At 42.4% G+C, this 20,621-nt stretch overlaps 1 protein-coding gene across 1 annotated transcript in view; it reads left to right on the forward strand.

Moving 5' to 3' along the window:
- Positions 1-2,081: 2,081 nt before the first annotated feature.
- The window catches only part of LOC308685895 (uncharacterized protein), a 52,121-nt gene continuing 33,581 nt past the window's right edge, over positions 2,082-20,621 (forward strand). Inside the window, exons 1-2 of the mRNA XM_081358012.1 lie at positions 2,082-2,167; positions 2,779-2,870. Of these exons, the coding sequence (XP_081214138.1) occupies positions 2,823-2,870 (48 nt within the window). The 5' untranslated portion in view covers positions 2,082-2,167; positions 2,779-2,822. The remainder of the gene's footprint in view (positions 2,168-2,778; positions 2,871-20,621) is intronic.

The following is a 20,621-nucleotide window of genomic DNA, read 5'->3' on the forward strand; positions in this document are numbered from 1 at the left end:
GTCATTGCTTGGGCGTTACATCATGTCTTTATGATAACAGCAGTTTAACCGTCCAAAGATCAATGTTCTCAGCAGCTCTGTTTAGGTCTTCTGTAGTCAGGAGTGTGGTGAGCAATATGAGGTCTGTCTTCAGGGTAAAACCAAAGAAAGGTCCACCACCTCTCCAACTACCTTCACATTTTTTTGAGACAATCTACATTGCTTTGCTTTTAGATTGCTTTGAGACAATCTACATTGTTAAAAGCGCTATATAAATGAAGATGACTTGACTTGACATTTCAGCCTCATTTTAACTAAAGATGTTTATGATCCATTTTTATTTAAAAAAGAAAAAAACAGGATCAGTCTATTTTCTCAAAGGAATATATTATAGTCCAGTCCAACAAAATATGTGTGACAAAGAATGAGCTCTGATATGATGCAGATGGGAGGATTTTCTTGATTTTAGATATTAGTGTGTAAATTGAAAATTTTGCCAATGGGTAGGAGATTAAGAATGCCAAGTTGTAGATTAAACAAACAAAAAAAATAGTTTATGTACTTAACTTTAGAGTTGTGAATTGTGGCATATGCATTTGTGATGGGACATATTCATTCACTATTGTATGACATACAGACATACAATCACTATTTTGTATTGGCACAAATGCTTTTTATAACAACTAGTGTATGTTAGAGGCTGATAAACAGTCATGAATAACAAAATCTATCAGCTAATTAAACAACTAATAAAATATTTATTACATTACGGAAAACACGCTGTTAATTATACATACAATTAAAAGATAAAGACTTAATTGTATCTCTAAATAATACAAATACTTTATATATTACCTTTTTGATATGAAATACCACAACAAAATGAAATTGAAAGGTCAAATGACACTTATGTCCCCCTGTGGTGAAAATCAAGTTTTAATGTTGTTTATGTGTCTATGTGGTGTTTTTAATGTGCTTTAAGACAAACCATGTGTAAATTCATAAGTCGACAGCATTGCTGAGTATTTCCTCCTTAAAACTGCAGTGAACCAAAGACAGTCTCAAAAACACGCTTTGAAATCGCTGGTGTTTCTGACGTCACAAACTACCTTGTAACCAATCAGATCAACGTGTGATCGTCAACCAGTGGATCTCTGAGCTGAGTGAGTGAGTGGAGGCGGGGCTCATTTGCATATTCATAGAAACGTGTATACTAAATGAGGCAAGGGTGTCGAGTTACATTCAAGCTATTTTAAGGCATGAAGAATTTTGGTGATCAAAGATGAATTTTAAGGGATTTTTTTTTTTTTTGTAAACCGAATTATTGCAAGAATGCATTAATCCATACATACAATTAACATGCTCTGCAATATGTGTATTGAGGAGTCATCGGATTGAGAATTCATCTGCAGCTTTATTAGAGTCGAAAACAGGTACAAACAAGGTCGAGGCAGGCTGCAAACAATCACAATCCAAAAGACAGGCAAAGGTCGGGGCAGGCGGCAAGGAGTCAAACAACAAGAAACAGTCCAAGATCAAACTCCCTCTGGTGATCTGGAGGAAGCGACGAGGAAGTGTCTCCTGTAAAAATATGAAACCTAGACAATTTAATTCTACCTTCTGGAAATTTTCTCATGCAGCTGAAGAGAATGAGGAAGAGAGTTATTGAAACTCAAAGAACTAAAAATAGCCAGTTACATAATCCTGCATGGGTCAAGTCTTAACAAATAGAAATAAATTCAACACTATTGTTACTTTCCCTAAGACTTTGTGTTTTCGAAATATCAGCAAGGACACATCCTACAAAAAATGATAAAAACACCAGTATAGGCCAATAGCATAAGCATAAATTGTGTTAATGTTCTTATGTTTTTATATGTTCTTCTGTATGCATGTGGATGTTTAATATGACATACAATATGACACAGGTGTATTAAATAGATGTACATTTCCCAGGGTCGTCTTTTAAACAAACAATTTATTGTTGTCATATGATATGATATGATATGATATGATATGATATGATATGATATGATATGATATGATATGATATGCTTCACGTCCTCCATAACTTTCGCTTTCGTTCTCTGAAGTCCAGAACCAGTGGATCAGGTTGACTCGCGCAGTTCAGAGGTTCACAGCTCACACACACTGCACAGCTCACACACTTCACAGCTCACGGTCTTCGGTAAGTACAAGATTAAAGATCAGATCTGTCCTTATATTTGCTCGATGCGTCGATATTACTGTCGAGTGACCGAGTAAAATCCTGGAACTGCGCTGTAAATTTAATAACCATATTTACCGTCATATCGAACATCGACAGCCTCTTACTTCCGCAGACTAAATAATAAAAAGCTTAATTCGAGCAAATATGTGTGAAGATGTAGGCTACATTCATCTTCAAGACCTATCAAATTGTAACGAAATGTCTAAAAATGTGTGTAGCGACGCGAAATGAAAATGAAACTAAACTCGATTCTCTTTAAACGCTTCAGTCTTTAAGACAACATATAGATTATCAACGATACTTGCAAATTGTGCATTTGACAACAATGCTGTATACATTTTAACATCGAATTTAAAGGTCTGATGTTTGCCATAATTTCCTCTCTCTCTCTCTCTCTCTCTCTCTCTCTCTCTCTCTCTCTCTCTCTCTCTCTCTGGCGTTCACAAAGATTTTAAACCACTGGTCTATCTTATACGTTTGAACAAGAATAACAACTGTAAAAATATGGAGCATTTACAATATGTAATTGTAACACTAATTTGTCACTAATTTGGGAATTAATTAATCAGAGCCAAAGTTTGGATTCAGTTGCTGTTTGGAGATTCTCGCAGTCATGTCACAGGATCAGACAGATGCAATGGATGTTGATTACCCTTCACCAGTGAGTAACAGAGTATCTTTATTATTAATTTATGAATCACACAGGTCTGATATAACCTATATTAATATGACAATGTCACATAAAGCAAATGGGATTTATAATTTAGGTAATTTTCAGTTTTGTTTTGCTTTTTAATTAAACAGCACTTTTAAAAATAAAGGTTCTTTATCGACATTGATGGTTCCATCAATGGAAACTTTCGATTGCACAAAATGATCTTTATAGTGGAAAAGAGTTCATTAGATTATTAAAATGTTTTTAGCATTGAGAAAAACATGGTTCTTTTAACAACTTCACAGGGAGGTTCTTTTGGGGAACAAAACATGGTTATTTTGTGGCATCACTGAGAAAAACCTTTTGGAACCTTTATTTTTAAGAGTTAAGGATATAAAGGGTAAAAGGGTCAAACATAAGGGTTTATAGACTATACATTTCTCTTTCTCTATCCACACAGCCATTTAGCAGAGGTTTTACGCTGGATGCTATGGACTCCATACATATACATCTTATATATTAAAAGATAAGATTACAGTAGAACATGAAGACTGTCGGCAGAGTTCTCTGACTTTATCTCTATAGGTTGTACTGATATTTAAACATTAATCATAATTCAATAAAGGCTCGCTGACCTATGCCAGACCCAGAGAGTTTTAGGGTGCATCTCAGTCAGCTCCCCAGATTGTGAATCAATATTGTGAACACAAACTCGGGCACTGGTAAGGTCCCTGGCTCACTATTGGGACACCGATAACTCAACTTCCGTGACATGATAACGTCCGCTCATTGTAAAACATACTGTTGTTTATCAACAGTTATCGAGCATTATCAATGTATTTAATGCTGCTTAAAGCACATAATGAAAAATACGTAGATTTATATATAAGCATGCAATATTTCAGCCATAATTTAATTATAAATGGTAATGTACGATTCTTACTATTTATGTGTTGATGCTGAAATAGATTTTTTTTAACATGTGTCAGACGAATTATTTTTTTATAAGCTCAAACGAGACTGATTATGAGATTTTTCTGATTACACCATCTGCACTGTGATTGGCTGGATTAGTTGTATTGCACTCATTACAAGATCACATGGCAATAATATCAAACAACGAGTTTTGGCATAGATGTTTGAAACAGCAATAGCAATATCCAGCCAGAAGTCATATAGTGTGAGCTTGCCTTTAGTTGGCTTGTGAGATTTATATTCCACACTTCAGAAAATGTGATGTATTTTCCGGTAAGGGAACCTAGTGAGCATTAATGGACCCTTTTCACATTTCCAGGGTTCTCAGAAACGGAAGTTGTCATAGTTGGGTAAACGTCTAGCAAAAATAATTTTCCATTTCCATTTGCTCTAACAGCAAAAATAAAATTTGTTTCCACAACTTTTCCCTCCCCACCCTCACAGCAGCATTAATTTGTTTTAATGTGAGGTAATGTAGCGTTTTAAAAATACATATTAATAAATAAAAAAATTTAAATATGAAAAAAATTACTGCATTTGCAATACTGGTAAATGTGGAAACGTCTGTGTCCAGTATTTTGTCCCATAAACTCACACAGGTTTAGAACCACTTGAGGGCGAGTAAATGATGACAGAATTTTCATTTTTGAGTGAACTATCCCTTTGTTACTGTACCGAGGTCCAAATTACACTTTCTTTTGTGATGTACTGTGCATGAACTGTCAAACACACATAAAATGAGGTCAAAATGCCTGTCCAGCAAGTGTTAAAGGAGAACTTGGTAACTTTTTTAACTTAATAAAACTGTCTAGAAATCATTTGGATGGATAAACCTGTTCTGGTGATATTGGTGACTTTCCCCGCTCCCCCCAGCGTACCCAGGCGGAAAACTTACCTTGCAACTTGGGGACTACCGTCCCGGCAAAATAGAAATTAGAAGTCTCGTGAGAAGCGAGAACGAGAACGAGCGCGAAACACGAATCGCTTTACGGCAATTCAACATAAACACACACGCATGTATGATGTACTACCAGATTACCCACCTCGGTAGACAAACCTCCACACGATTCAGTTGGCTTGCTCCGATCAAAACAAACGCACATAAGCAGCGGTAGAGAGGGGGAGGAGGCCGCCGCAAGTGAGTTTTTTACGACCGTGTTGTGACATATACGCCCCCCCACAGCTGTAGGGGGAGCTCGTGGGGATAACATGCGACAACAAAAGGGAAAATCAGCGAAGAAGTGACTAGAGTTCGCTAGAGTTGCCGAGTTCTCTTTCAAACATTCGCTCGGTATCTCACTATGGGAAACGCCTCTGGGCGTGACAGATCTGGAAGTACCAATTACACCACGTCTGTCAGTTGACAGACCAATCACGACAGTGATGCGGGAGTCCCCTACCCACATATAAACCACTGTAGTGGTCCCTACTTCATTCTTCGATCTCTTCCCCGTGAAGATCAAATTGGAAGCTATCTTTTCAGTAGGACCTGTCTCGAAATAGTTGTTTAACGGTTCTGAGACGAGCCGTCAAGGTACGTCGCTGAACGCAGCTATTTTTGTGAGCGGGTTTTTCTTTCCACTGTAACGGTGTTATTAATCTGGTATACTTAAGAGAATTAACGCGTTACGGCGAATTCTTTTAGATATTCCCTTATTCTGAGTTGCACGTGTCGGTGAACTTAGATAATACTATTATGGCTACTTCAAAGTCTGCAAACGGCGGACCGAAAGCAGAAACTTCTCGCCCGTGTGCGTGCGGCTCGATGATATCGGGCAAGGATCCTCATCCTTTATGCATCGCATGCCTGGGGGTGAGACACGCACAGGCAGCCCTCGCTAATCCCGAGGGCTGTCCTCACTGTTCTCTCTTCCCGTCGAGGGTGTTAGAGAAAAGAGTGCGTGTCGCGGCCACTAACAAGGGTGATCCCTGCTTTTCTCCGCCACCCGCGGAGGAGGCTAAACAGCCTCCGGCGTCCTGCAGCTGGGGCGAATACATGGACGAATTCTCCCCGCAACTACCTCCCCTCTTCGGATCCGTAGGGCTTACGGATGTGAGAGAGGAGGATGACGAGGACGACGAGGCCATCGCTCGTTTGTTAGAGGACGATGGTGAGGATGATGACGAGGATGCGATCCTCCCGCCAAATCCACCCCGGCCGGACAGCGCGTTAAGCGAGGGTTCACCCTTCCCGGCTCAGGCGGAGCTCGACCTGCTCGAAATGTGCCGGAGGGCGGCGGCAAAACTCTCCATAGACTGGCCATCACAGCAGTCGGGCCAGGGGGCAGAGAGAGATCTCTATGACGGCAAGAGACTGCCGTCACGTGCCCCACCAGCTAAGCAGCTCATTCCAGCGGTCCCCGCGTGCGTTTCGGAGATGAAACGTTTCTGGGATAAGCCATTTTCTCACAGAGTTCCCGTAAAGGGATTTTCTAGGCTGGATGTGGATAAAATGGAGGAGTTAGGGATGTCAAATTCCCCTCCTGTCGAGCTGTCGGTTGCACACCATCTCCACCCTAACCGCAAGACAGCTTTTTCCTCGGCTTCAGCCTCACTGCCAGGACGCACTGATCGTCTAACGGCCTCAGTGTTTCAGAAAATGTATCGCTCTTCTGTACTGGCAGTGAGAGCTCTTAATGCCACCTCTCTCCTCACTGCTTATCAGGCAGAGCTAATGGAAGAGATGGGGAGGCAAATGGATGCTGGGTCTCCAAACCCAGCCCTCTGGGAAGAGATTTGTGTTATTGCAGATCTCAACCTGAGAACTTCCAGAGGTGCGGTCCAGAGCTGCGGCCGCAGCATGGGCTTGGCAGTGGTCGGCGAGCGAGCTCTCTGGCTGGGGCTGTCAGGGCTGTCAGACAGAGAGAAAGCAGACTTCTTGGATGCTCCAGTTGAGCCCAAAGCCCTTTTCGGGGCATCGGTCACTGCAATGAGAGAACGGTGCGATCAAAAGAAGCAGGAGGGTGAGGCTTTCCAGACCTGCCTCCCTCGCAGATCCACCGTTAGGGTTTCTCATCCACCACGGCCTAGGTTTGAAGCCCCACAAGGGGGTGGTCGGCCAGATTTTAGAAACCCCAGACCTTCTCAGCCTCAGCGTTCTGAGCCACAGTCAAAGCCAGCTCAGCCGAGGGGTAAACCTTCCTTCGCGGCGGCTGCAGCCAGACACCGTCCGGCAAACCCTCAGGGAGGGAAGAAACGGCGGGCAACCTAGTATTTCGTCAGGTTCAGAATGAAGGGATGAGCAACAGCACTCACGGAGTATCTGTTGCTATCCTCCCTCGAAGAGAACGGTCATTTTCTCCCCCTCCAGCCAAGAGAAGGCGTCGGACAGGGAAATTGTTCACAAGTTCTATAATGACCAGTTCAGATGTGAAGTTGGCACCAGTTCCCCCAGTGCCTCACAGAAAAGTTTCCCTCCCTCCACCCACGGGGTTACAACAGAGGGCAGAGGGCTGTTTTCCAAAAGACATGTGTGCTATGGAAATAATAAACACGTTCCCTGTGCATCCAGGCAGTGTGCCGAGGGCACAGCTATGTTTGAAAATAAAAACACACACAAAAACAAAATTGTCAAAATCAGAGCTGCAGTCCCCAGCTCCACCACTAGTGGGCGCCGCCGCGTCACTAGTGGACGAGAGCTGCTGCGGTCCGCTCGCTGCTCAGGCGGAGAGCTGGCGCGCATGCGCAGTACACCCCTGGGTTTTATCCACAATAAGCCGGGGTTATCGTCTGCAATTTGCTGTAAAACCTCCACTTTTCAACAGTGTGTTAATGTCAGCAGCTGAGGGGGAGTCAGCTCAGGTTGTGGAGGAAGAAATAGCCTCTTTATTGAGCAAAAGAGCTATTCGAGTTGTGCCGCCGGAGGACAGCCATCAGGGCTTTTACTCCCGGTACTTCGTTATTCCCAAGAGAGGGGGAGGTCTCCGTCCTATTTTGGATTTACGGAACCTCAACAAACACCTCAGGAAATACAAGTTCAAAATGTTGACCTTAAAAACGTTATCTCAAACTATTCGTCCCAAGGACTGGCTTACGTCAGTCGATCTGAAAGATGCATATTTTCACATAAGCATCTACCCAGCACACAGGAAATTCCTCAGGTTTGCCTATCGAGACACAGCCTACGAGTTTTTGACAGTTCCCTTCGGCTTGTCTCTAGCGCCCAGGGTATTCAGCAAATGTGTGGAAGCAGCGCTCACACCGCTGAGAGTGATGGGTCTCAGAGTGTCAGCATATTTGGACGATCTGCTGCTGTGCGCGCCGTCATGGCAACAGGCAGAGAGAGAGACAACAATGCTCGTGTCTCATTTGCAGAACTTAGGTTTCAAGATAAACGAAACGAAAAGCTGCTTGGTGCCTACACAAGAGATAATTTACCTGGGTCTCAGACTAAACTCAGACCTGTATCGAGCTTCTCTGTCCGAGGAGCGCGTCAGGTCTATTCGCGGCTGTCTATCCCTTTTTCAGAAAGGAAACAGAGTGTCATTCAGACTGTGTTTACGTCTTCTAGGTCTGATGGCCTCGACAGTTTCTGTCATTCCCTGGGACTGCTGCGAATGAGAGAGTTTCAGAATTGGACGGCGGCGCAGGGCTTGTGTCCAAAACGTCACCTCAACCGCAGAGTGATAGTGACGTCACGCTGCATGCACGCTCTCCGTCAATGGAGAGATCGGTCCTTTCTCGAGTCAGGGACTCCGCTGGGAACAGTTTCTCTGAGAAAGGTGGTTACGACGGATGCGTCGCTCACAGGTTGGGGTGCAGTGTGCGAGGGCAGGATAGCGAAGGGGAAATGGCCCGTCTCGCTACAAAACGCACACATAAACTTCCTGGAACTGTTAACAGTTTTTCTGGCTCTGAATCATTTTGTGCGGTTCTTAAGGAACCACCACATTTTGATCAGGTCGGACAACACAACGACGGTGGCATACATAAACCGCCAGGGAGGCACACGTTCCCACCGGCTTCACAGTCTAGCACAGAAAATAATCTTGTGGGGCGTGAAGCATTTTCATTCACTACGGGCAACCCACGTCCCGGGAATAATGAATGTGGGGGCGGATCTCTTGTCCAGGGGGAATCCTCTGTATGGAGAATGGACTCTCCACCCTCAGGTAGTGAGCCAGTTGTGGGAGAGGTTCGGCCGGGCTGCCGTAGATCTCTTCGCCTCGCACGAAAACACTCAGTGTCCTCTGTTCTTCTCTCTGGCGAGAAGCGGTGCGCCTATGGGTGTGGATGCTCTGGCGCACCCGTGGCCAAACGCGCTACTGTACGCGTTTCCTCCACTGAGTCTGATCTTTCCAACTTTAAGAAGGGTAAGAGAGTTCGGTCACTCGGTTATAATGATTGCCCCGAACTGGCCAGGGAAGTTGTGGTTGACGGAGATAATACAGCTCCTTTACGCACAGCCCTGGCCCCTCCCGTTGCGCAGGGACCTTCTCTCGCAAGCGCGCGGGGAGATATTTCACCCAGCCCCAGACAAAGTGGCTCTTTGGGCCTGGCCCGTGAGAGGTTAAACTTGAGTGTAACAGGTTTGCCTCCTAGGGTGATTGAAACAATTCAGAACGCGCGAGCAGCTTCAACGCGCTCGGCATATGATCGGAAATGGGCTGTGTTTGAGCGATGGTGCGCACACAGACATATTGTTCCTTTTCTCTGTTCTGTCGCGGATACGTTGTGTTTTCTGCAGGAACTTTTGGATAAAGGCAGAGCCTTTTCAACTGTTAAGGTTTATCTTGCCGCAATTTCGGCGTGTCATGTGGGGGTTGACAGAAACACTGTAGGTCAACACCCGCGGTTATGCACCGGAGTAAAGATAGTTTTGCGGTTTGATATTCTTTATTCTTTTGGCTATGGTACCGCCGTGCGGTGTCGTAGACATGCAAATAATATCTCATTTCGTTATTCATGATTTGTGAATTTGTGTGACGCGGTCCTCCGGTCTATTTTTTTATACTGACTTTTATTTTTAAATTGCGTATAGCTCCAAAAGTCGGTCACTTAGAAGACTGAACCCAGCTTCATCTTGACCTGCTTGATTTGTGAATTTTTTCACAGCAAAGCTCATGTCCATAAGCGGTTTGGTATGTCCACTAGACAGGAAGTTGGAAAATAGCCGTTCTTTCACGTTTAACATCAATTTATAATAAACACACAGACCGCTGGATTACAAAAACACTTGTTTTATATTGAGCTTGATTTGTGAAAACTTTTACAGTGCAGTTTGGGTCAGTTAACCCTTCCCTGAGTGTTTAAAATAACCATTCTGATTTGTGAAAGGTTCCACAGGTCAGTTTGGGTCAGTTAACCCTTCCCTGGGTGTTTAAAATAACCATTCTGATTTGTGAAAGGTTCCACAGTGCAGTTAGGGTCAGTTAACCCTTCCCTGAGTGTTTAAAATAACCATTCTGATTTGTGAAAGGTTCCACGGGTCAGTTTGGGTCAGTTAACCCTTCCCTGAGTGTTTAAAATAACCATTCTGATTTGTGAAAGATTCCACAGTTCAGTTTGGGTCAGTTAACCCTTCCCTGAGTGTTTAAAATAACCATTCTGATTTGTGAAAGGTTCCACAGTGCAGTTTGGCCCAGTTAACCCTTCCCTGAGTGTTTAAATGAACCATTCTGATTTGCGAGAACTTTCACAGTTCAGTTTGGGTCAGTTAACCCTTCCCTAAGTTTAAATGAACCATTCTGATTTGTGAAAGGTTCCACAGGTCAGTTTGGTTCAGTTTACCCTTCCCTGAGTGTTTAGATGTCCCATTCTGATTTGTGAAAGGTTTCACAGGTCAGTTTTGGTCAGTTTACCCTTCCCTGAGTGTTTAAAATAACCATTCTGGTTTGTGAAAGGTTCCACAGTGCAGTTTGGGTCAGTTTACCCTTCCCTGAGTGTTTAAAATAACCACTCTGATTTGTGAAAGGTTCCACAGGTCAGATTGGGTCAGTTAACCCTTCCCTGAGTGTTTAAATTAGCCATTCTGAACTGTGAAAGGTTCCACAGGTCAGTTTGGGTCAGTTAACCCTTCCCTGAGTGTTTAAATGTCCCATTCTAATTTGTGAAAGGTTTCACAGGTCAGTTTTGGTCAGTTTACCCTTCCCTGAGTGTTTAAAATAACCATTCTGGTTTGTCAAAGGTTCCACAGTTCAGTTTGGGTCAGTTAACCCATCCCCAAAGTGTTTAAATTAACCATTCTGATTTGTGAAAGGTTTCACAGTTCAGTTTGGGTCAGTTAACCCTTCCCTGAGTGTTTAAATGAACCATTCTGATTTGTGAGAACTTTCACAGTTCAGTTTGGGTCAGTTTACCCTTCCCTGAGTGTTTAAAATAACCATTCTGATTTGTGAAAGGTTCCACAGTGGAGTTTGGACCAGTTAACCCTTCCCTGAGTGTTTAAATTAACCAATCTGATTTGTGAAAACTTTCACAGTTCAGTTTGGGTCAGTTAACCCTTCCCTGAGTGTTTAGATGTCCCATTCTGATTTGTCAAAGGTTCCACAGGTCAGTTTGGGTCAGTTAAACCTTCCCTGAGTGTTTAGATGTCCCATTCTGATTTGTGAAAGGTTCCACAGGTCAGTTTGGGACAGTTAACGCTTCCCTGAGTGTTTAGATGTCCCATTCTGATTTGTGAAAGGTTCCCCAGTGCAGTTTGGCCCAGTTAACCCTTCCCTGAGTGTTTAAAATAACCATTCTGATTTGTGAAAGGTTCCACAGTGCAGTTTGGACCAGTTAACCCTTCCCTGAGTGTTTAAATTAACCATTCTGATTTGTGAAAGGTTCCACAGTGCAGTTTGGCCCAGTTAACCCTTCCCTGAGTGTTTAAATTAACCATTCTGATTTGTGAAAACTTTCACAGTTTAGTTTGGGTCAGTTAACCCTTCCCTGAGTGTTTAGATGTCCCATTCTGATTTGTGAAAGGTTCCACAGGTCAGTTTGGGCCAGTTAACCCTTCCCTGAGTGTTTAAATGGGCCACTCTGATTTGTGAAAGGTTTCACAGTTCAGTTTGGGTCAGTTAACCCTTCCCTGAGTGTTTAAAAGGCCCACTCTGATTTGTGAAAGGTTCCACAGTGCAGTTTGGGTCAGTTTACCCTTCCCTGAGTGTTTAAAATAACCATTCTGGTTTGTGAAAGGTTCCACAGGTCAGTTTGGGTCAGTTAACTCTTCCCTGAGTGTTTAAATGAACCATTCTGATTTGTGAAAACTTTCACAGTTTAGTTTGGGCCAGTTAACCCATCCCTGAGTGTTTAAATGAACCATTCTGATTTGTGAAAACTTTCACAGTTCAGTTTGGGTCAGTTAACCCATCCCCGAGTGTTTAAATGAACGATTCTGATTTGTGAAAGGTTTCACAGTTCAGTTTGGGTCAGTTAACCCTTCCCTGAGTGTTTAAAATAACCATTCTGATTTGTGAAAGGTTCCACGGTGCAGTTTGGACCAGTTAACCCTTCCCTGAGTGTTTAAATTAACCATTCTGATTTGTGAAAGGTTCCACAGTGCAGTTTGGCCCAGTTAACCCTTCCCTGAGTGTTTAAATGAACCATTCTGATTTGTGAAAACTTTCACAGTTTAGTTTGGGTCAGTTAACCCTTCCCTGAGTGTTTAAATGGCCCACTCTGATTTGTGAAAGGTACCACAGTCCAGTTTGGGTCAGTTTACCCTTCCCTGAGTGTTTAAATCAACCATTCCGATTTGTGAAAACTTTCACAGTTTAGTTTGGGTCAGTTAACCCATCCCTGAGTGTTTAAATGAACCATTCTGATTTGTGAGAACTTTCACAGTTCAGTTTGGGTCAGTTAACCCTTCCCTGAGTGTTTAAAATAACCATTCTGATTTGTGAAAGGTTCCACAGTGCAGTTTGGACCAGTTAACCCTTCCCTGAGTGTTTAAATGAACCATTCTGATTTGTGAAAACTTTCACAGTTCAGTTTGGGTCAGTTAACCCATCCCCGAGTGTTTAAATGAACCATTCTGATTTGTGAAAGGTTCCACAGGTCAGTTTGGGTCAGTTTACCCTTCCCTGAGTGTTTAAAATAACCACTCTGATTTGTGAAAGGTTCCACAGGTCAGATTGGGTCAGTTAACCCTTCCCTGAGTGTTTAAATTAGCCATTCTTATCTGTGAAAGGTTCCACAGGTCAGTTTGGGTCAGTTAACCCTTTCCTGAGTGTATAAATGTCCCATTCTAATTTGTGAAAGGTTCCACAGGTCAGTTTTGGTCAGTTTACCCTTCCCTGACTGTTTAAAATAACCATTCTGGTTTGTGAAAGGTTCCACAGTTCAGTTTGGGTCAGTTAACCCATCCCCAAGTGTTTAAATGAACCATTCTGATTTGTGAAAGGTTTCACAGTTCAGTTTGGGTCAGTTAACCCTTCCCTGAGTGTTTAAAATAACCATTCTGATTTGTGAAAGGTTCCACAGGTCAGTTTGGGTCAGTTAACCCATCCCCAAGTGTTTAAATGAACCATTCTGATTTGTGAAAGGTTTCACAGTTCAGTTTGGGTCAGTTAACCCTTCCCTGAGTGTTTAAAATAACCATTCTGATTTGTGAAAGGTTCCACAGGTCAGTTTGGGTCAGTTAACCCTTCCCTGGGTGTTTAAATGAACCATTCTGATTTGTGAAAACTTTCACAGTTCAGTTTGGGTCAGTTAACCCATCCCCGAGTGTTTAAATGAACGATTCTGATTTGTGAAAGGTTTCACAGTTCAGTTTGGGTCAGTTTACCCTTCCCTGAGTGTTTAAAATAACCATTCTGGTTTGTCAAAGGTTCCACAGTTCAGTTTGGGTCAGTTAACCCATCCCCAAAGTGTTTAAATTAACCATTCTGATTTGTGAAAGGTTTCACAGTTCAGTTTGGGTCAGTTAACCCTTCCCTGAGTGTTTAAATGAACCATTCTGATTTGTGAGAACTTTCACAGTTCAGTTTGGGTCAGTTTACCCTTCCCTGAGTGTTTAAAATAACCATTCTGATTTGTGAAAGGTTCCACAGTGGAGTTTGGACCAGTTAACCCTTCCCTGAGTGTTTAAATTAACCAATCTGATTTGTGAAAACTTTCACAGTTCAGTTTGGGTCAGTTAACCCTTCCCTGAGTGTTTAGATGTCCCATTCTGATTTGTCAAAGGTTCCACAGGTCAGTTTGGGTCAGTTAAACCTTCCCTGAGTGTTTAGATGTCCCATTCTGATTTGTGAAAGGTTCCACAGGTCAGTTTGGGACAGTTAACGCTTCCCTGAGTGTTTAGATGTCCCATTCTGATTTGTGAAAGGTTCCCCAGTGCAGTTTGGCCCAGTTAACCCTTCCCTGAGTGTTTAAAATAACCATTCTGATTTGTGAAAGGTTCCACAGTGCAGTTTGGACCAGTTAACCCTTCCCTGAGTGTTTAAATTAACCATTCTGATTTGTGAAAGGTTCCACAGTGCAGTTTGGCCCAGTTAACCCTTCCCTGAGTGTTTAAATTAACCATTCTGATTTGTGAAAACTTTCACAGTTTAGTTTGGGTCAGTTAACCCTTCCCTGAGTGTTTAGATGTCCCATTCTGATTTGTGAAAGGTTCCACAGGTCAGTTTGGGCCAGTTAACCCTTCCCTGAGTGTTTAAATGGGCCACTCTGATTTGTGAAAGGTTTCACAGTTCAGTTTGGGTCAGTTAACCCTTCCCTGAGTGTTTAAAAGGCCCACTCTGATTTGTGAAAGGTTCCACAGTGCAGTTTGGGTCAGTTTACCCTTCCCTGAGTGTTTAAAATAACCATTCTGGTTTGTGAAAGGTTCCACAGGTCAGTTTGGGTCAGTTAACTCTTCCCTGAGTGTTTAAATGAACCATTCTGATTTGTGAAAACTTTCACAGTTTAGTTTGGGCCAGTTAACCCATCCCTGAGTGTTTATATGAACCATTCTGATTTGTGAAAACTTTCACAGTTCAGTTTGGGTCAGTTAACCCATCCCCGAGTGTTTAAATGAACGATTCTGATTTGTGAAAGGTTTCACAGTTCAGTTTGGGTCAGTTAACCCTTCCCTGAGTGTTTAAAATAACCATTCTGATTTGTGAAAGGTTCCACAGTGCAGTTTGGACCAGTTAACCCTTCCCTGAGTGTTTAAATTAACCATTCTGATTTGTGAAAGGTTCCACAGTGCAGTTTGGCCCAGTTAACCCTTCCCTGAGTGTTTAAATTAACCATTCTGATTTGTGAAAACTTTCACAGTTTAGTTTGGGTCAGTTAACCCTTCCCTGAGTGTTTAGATGTCCCATTCTGATTTGTGAAAGGTTCCACAGGTCAGTTTGGGCCAGTTAACCCTTCCCTGAGTGTTTAAATGGGCCACTCTGATTTGTGAAAGGTTTCACAGTTCAGTTTGGGTCAGTTAACCCTTCCCTGAGTGTTTAAAAGGCCCACTCTGATTTGTGAAAGGTTCCACAGTGCAGTTTGGGTCAGTTTACCCTTCCCTGAGTGTTTAAAATAACCATTCTGGTTTGTGAAAGGTTCCACAGGTCAGTTTGGGTCAGTTAACTCTTCCCTGAGTGTTTAAATGAACCATTCTGATTTGTGAAAACTTTCACAGTTTAGTTTGGGCCAGTTAACCCATCCCTGAGTGTTTAAATGAACCATTCTGATTTGTGAAAACTTTCACAGTTCAGTTTGGGTCAGTTAACCCATCCCCGAGTGTTTAAATGAACGATTCTGATTTGTGAAAGGTTTCACAGTTCAGTTTGGGTCAGTTAACCCTTCCCTGAGTGTTTAAAATAACCATTCTGATTTGTGAAAGGTTCCACGGTGCAGTTTGGACCAGTTAACCCTTCCCTGAGTGTTTAAATTAACCATTCTGATTTGTGAAAGGTTCCACAGTGCAGTTTGGCCCAGTTAACCCTTCCCTGAGTGTTTAAATGAACCATTCTGATTTGTGAAAACTTTCACAGTTTAGTTTGGGTCAGTTAACCCTTCCCTGAGTGTTTAAATGGCCCACTCTGATTTGTGAAAGGTACCACAGTCCAGTTTGGGTCAGTTTACCCTTCCCTGAGTGTTTAAATCAACCATTCCGATTTGTGAAAACTTTCACAGTTTAGTTTGGGTCAGTTAACCCATCCCTGAGTGTTTAAATGAACCATTCTGATTTGTGAGAACTTTCACAGTTCAGTTTGGGTCAGTTAACCCTTCCCTGAGTGTTTAAAATAACCATTCTGATTTGTGAAAGGTTCCACAGTGCAGTTTGGACCAGTTAACCCTTCCCTGAGTGTTTAAATGAACCATTCTGATTTGTGAAAACTTTCACAGTTCAGTTTGGGTCAGTTAACCCATCCCCGAGTGTTTAAATGAACCATTCTGATTTGTGAAAGGTTCCACAGGTCAGTTTGGGTCAGTTTACCCTTCCCTGAGTGTTTAAAATAACCACTCTGATTTGTGAAAGGTTCCACAGGTCAGATTGGGTCAGTTAACCCTTCCCTGAGTGTTTAAATTAGCCATTCTTATCTGTGAAAGGTTCCACAGGTCAGTTTGGGTCAGTTAACCCTTTCCTGAGTGTATAAATGTCCCATTCTAATTTGTGAAAGGTTCCACAGGTCAGTTTTGGTCAGTTTACCCTTCCCTGACTGTTTAAAATAACCATTCTGGTTTGTGAAAGGTTCCACAGTTCAGTTTGGGTCAGTTAACCCATCCCCAAGTGTTTAAATGAACCATTCTGATTTGTGAAAGGTTTCACAGTTCAGTTTGGGTCAGTTAACCCTTCCCTGAGTGTTTAAAATAACCATTCTGATTTGTGAAAGGTTCCACAGGTCAGTTTGGGTCAGTTAACCCATCCCCAAGTGTTTAAATGAACCATTCTGATTTGTGAAAGGTTTCACAGTTCAGTTTGGGTCAGTTAACCCTTCCCTGAGTGTTTAAAATAACCATTCTGATTTGTGAAAGGTTCCACAGGTCAGTTTGGGTCAGTTAACCCTTCCCTGGGTGTTTAAATGAACCATTCTGATTTGTGAAAACTTTCACAGTTCAGTTTGGGTCAGTTAACCCATCCCCGAGTGTTTAAATGAACGATTCTGATTTGTGAAAGGTTTCACAGTTCAGTTTGGGTCAGTTTACCCTTCCCTGAGTGTTTAAAATAACCATTCTGGTTTGTCAAAGGTTCCACAGTTCAGTTTGGGTCAGTTAACCCATCCCCAAAGTGTTTAAATTAACCATTCTGATTTGTGAAAGGTTTCACAGTTCAGTTTGGGTCAGTTAACCCTTCCCTGAGTGTTTAAATGAACCATTCTGATTTGTGAGAACTTTCACAGTTCAGTTTGGGTCAGTTTACCCTTCCCTGAGTGTTTAAAATAACCATTCTGATTTGTGAAAGGTTCCACAGTGGAGTTTGGACCAGTTAACCCTTCCCTGAGTGTTTAAATTAACCAATCTGATTTGTGAAAACTTTCACAGTTCAGTTTGGGTCAGTTAACCCTTCCCTGAGTGTTTAGATGTCCCATTCTGATTTGTCAAAGGTTCCACAGGTCAGTTTGGGTCAGTTAAACCTTCCCTGAGTGTTTAGATGTCCCATTCTGATTTGTGAAAGGTTCCACAGGTCAGTTTGGGACAGTTAACGCTTCCCTGAGTGTTTAGATGTCCCATTCTGATTTGTGAAAGGTTCCCCAGTGCAGTTTGGCCCAGTTAACCCTTCCCTGAGTGTTTAAAATAACCATTCTGATTTGTGAAAGGTTCCACAGTGCAGTTTGGACCAGTTAACCCTTCCCTGAGTGTTTAAATTAACCATTCTGATTTGTGAAAGGTTCCACAGTGCAGTTTGGCCCAGTTAACCCTTCCCTGAGTGTTTAAATTAACCATTCTGATTTGTGAAAACTTTCACAGTTTAGTTTGGGTCAGTTAACCCTTCCCTGAGTGTTTAGATGTCCCATTCTGATTTGTGAAAGGTTCCACAGGTCAGTTTGGGCCAGTTAACCCTTCCCTGAGTGTTTAAATGGGCCACTCTGATTTGTGAAAGGTTTCACAGTTCAGTTTGGGTCAGTTAACCCTTCCCTGAGTGTTTAAAAGGCCCACTCTGATTTGTGAAAGGTTCCACAGTGCAGTTTGGGTCAGTTTACCCTTCCCTGAGTGTTTAAAATAACCATTCTGGTTTGTGAAAGGTTCCACAGGTCAGTTTGGGTCAGTTAACTCTTCCCTGAGTGTTTAAATGAACCATTCTGATTTGTGAAAACTTTCACAGTTCAGTTTGGGTCAGTTAACCCATCCCCGAGTGTTTAAATGAACCATTCTGATTTGTGAAAGGTTCCACAGGTCAGTTTGGGTCAGTTTACCCTTCCCTGAGTGTTTAAAATAACCACTCTGATTTGTGAAAGGTTCCACAGGTCAGATTGGGTCAGTTAACCCTTCCCTGAGTGTTTAAATTAGCCATTCTTATCTGTGAAAGGTTCCACAGGTCAGTTTGGGTCAGTTAACCCTTTCCTGAGTGTATAAATGTCCCATTCTAATTTGTGAAAGGTTCCACAGGTCAGTTTTGGTCAGTTTACCCTTCCCTGACTGTTTAAAATAACCATTCTGGTTTGTGAAAGGTTCCACAGTTCAGTTTGGGTCAGTTAACCCATCCCCAAGTGTTTAAATGAACCATTCTGATTTGTGAAAGGTTTCACAGTTCAGTTTGGGTCAGTTAACCCTTCCCTGAGTGTTTAAAATAACCATTCTGATTTGTGAAAGGTTCCACAGGTCAGTTTGGGTCAGTTAACCCATCCCCAAGTGTTTAAATGAACCATTCTGATTTGTGAAAGGTTTCACAGTTCAGTTTGGGTCAGTTAACCCTTCCCTGAGTGTTTAAAATAACCATTCTGATTTGTGAAAGGTTCCACAGGTCAGTTTGGGTCAGTTAACCCTTCCCTGGGTGTTTAAATGAACCATTCTGATTTGTGAAAACTTTCACAGTTCAGTTTGGGTCAGTTAACCCATCCCCGAGTGTTTAAATGAACGATTCTGATTTGTGAAAGGTTTCACAGTTCAGTTTGGGTCAGTTTACCCTTCCCTGAGTGTTTAAAATAACCATTCTGGTTTGTCAAAGGTTCCACAGTTCAGTTTGGGTCAGTTAACCCATCCCCAAAGTGTTTAAATTAACCATTCTGATTTGTGAAAGGTTTCACAGTTCAGTTTGGGTCAGTTAACCCTTCCCTGAGTGTTTAAATGAACCATTCTGATTTGTGAGAACTTTCACAGTTCAGTTTGGGTCAGTTTACCCTTCCCTGAGTGTTTAAAATAACCATTCTGATTTGTGAAAGGTTCCACAGTGGAGTTTGGACCAGTTAACCCTTCCCTGAGTGTTTAAATTAACCAATCTGATTTGTGAAAACTTTCACAGTTCAGTTTGGGTCAGTTAACCCTTCCCTGAGTGTTTAGATGTCCCATTCTGATTTGTCAAAGGTTCCACAGGTCAGTTTGGGTCAGTTAAACCTTCCCTGAGTGTTTAGATGTCCCATTCTGATTTGTGAAAGGTTCCACAGGTCAGTTTGGGACAGTTAACGCTTCCCTGAGTGTTTAGATGTCCCATTCTGATTTGTGAAAGGTTCCCCAGTGCAGTTTGGCCCAGTTAACCCTTCCCTGAGTGTTTAAAATAACCATTCTGATTTGTGAAAGGTTCCACAGTGCAGTTTGGACCAGTTAACCCTTCCCTGAGTGTTTAAATTAACCATTCTGATTTGTGAAAGGTTCCACAGTGCAGTTTGGCCCAGTTAACCCTTCCCTGAGTGTTTAAATTAACCATTCTGATTTGTGAAAACTTTCACAGTTTAGTTTGGGTCAGTTAACCCTTCCCTGAGTGTTTAGATGTCCCATTCTGATTTGTGAAAGGTTCCACAGGTCAGTTTGGGCCAGTTAACCCTTCCCTGAGTGTTTAAATGGGCCACTCTGATTTGTGAAAGGTTTCACAGTTCAGTTTGGGTCAGTTAACCCTTCCCTGAGTGTTTAAAAGGCCCACTCTGATTTGTGAAAGGTTCCACAGTGCAGTTTGGGTCAGTTTACCCTTCCCTGAGTGTTTAAAATAACCATTCTGGTTTGTGAAAGGTTCCACAGGTCAGTTTGGGTCAGTTAACTCTTCCCTGAGTGTTTAAATGAACCATTCTGATTTGTGAAAACTTTCACAGTTTAGTTTGGGCCAGTTAACCCATCCCTGAGTGTTTATATGAACCATTCTGATTTGTGAAAACTTTCACAGTTCAGTTTGGGTCAGTTAACCCATCCCCGAGTGTTTAAATGAACGATTCTGATTTGTGAAAGGTTTCACAGTTCAGTTTGGGTCAGTTAACCCTTCCCTGAGTGTTTAAAATAACCATTCTGATTTGTGAAAGGTTCCACAGTGCAGTTTGGACCAGTTAACCCTTCCCTGAGTGTTTAAATTAACCATTCTGATTTGTGAAAGGTTCCACAGTGCAGTTTGGCCCAGTTAACCCTTCCCTGAGTGTTTAAATTAACCATTCTGATTTGTGAAAACTTTCACAGTTTAGTTTGGGTCAGTTAACCCTTCCCTGAGTGTTTAGATGTCCCATTCTGATTTGTGAAAGGTTCCACAGGTCAGTTTGGGCCAGTTAACCCTTCCCTGAGTGTTTAAATGGGCCACTCTGATTTGTGAAAGGTTTCACAGTTCAGTTTGGGTCAGTTAACCCTTCCCTGAGTGTTTAAAAGGCCCACTCTGATTTGTGAAAGGTTCCACAGTGCAGTTTGGGTCAGTTTACCCTTCCCTGAGTGTTTAAAATAACCATTCTGGTTTGTGAAAGGTTCCACAGGTCAGTTTGGGTCAGTTAACTCTTCCCTGAGTGTTTAAATGAACCATTCTGATTTGTG

The sequence above is a fragment of the Scardinius erythrophthalmus genome (assembly GCF_964197995.2).
Source record: "Scardinius erythrophthalmus genome assembly, chromosome: 25".
Classification (NCBI taxonomy): domain Eukaryota; kingdom Metazoa; phylum Chordata; class Actinopteri; order Cypriniformes; family Leuciscidae; genus Scardinius; species Scardinius erythrophthalmus.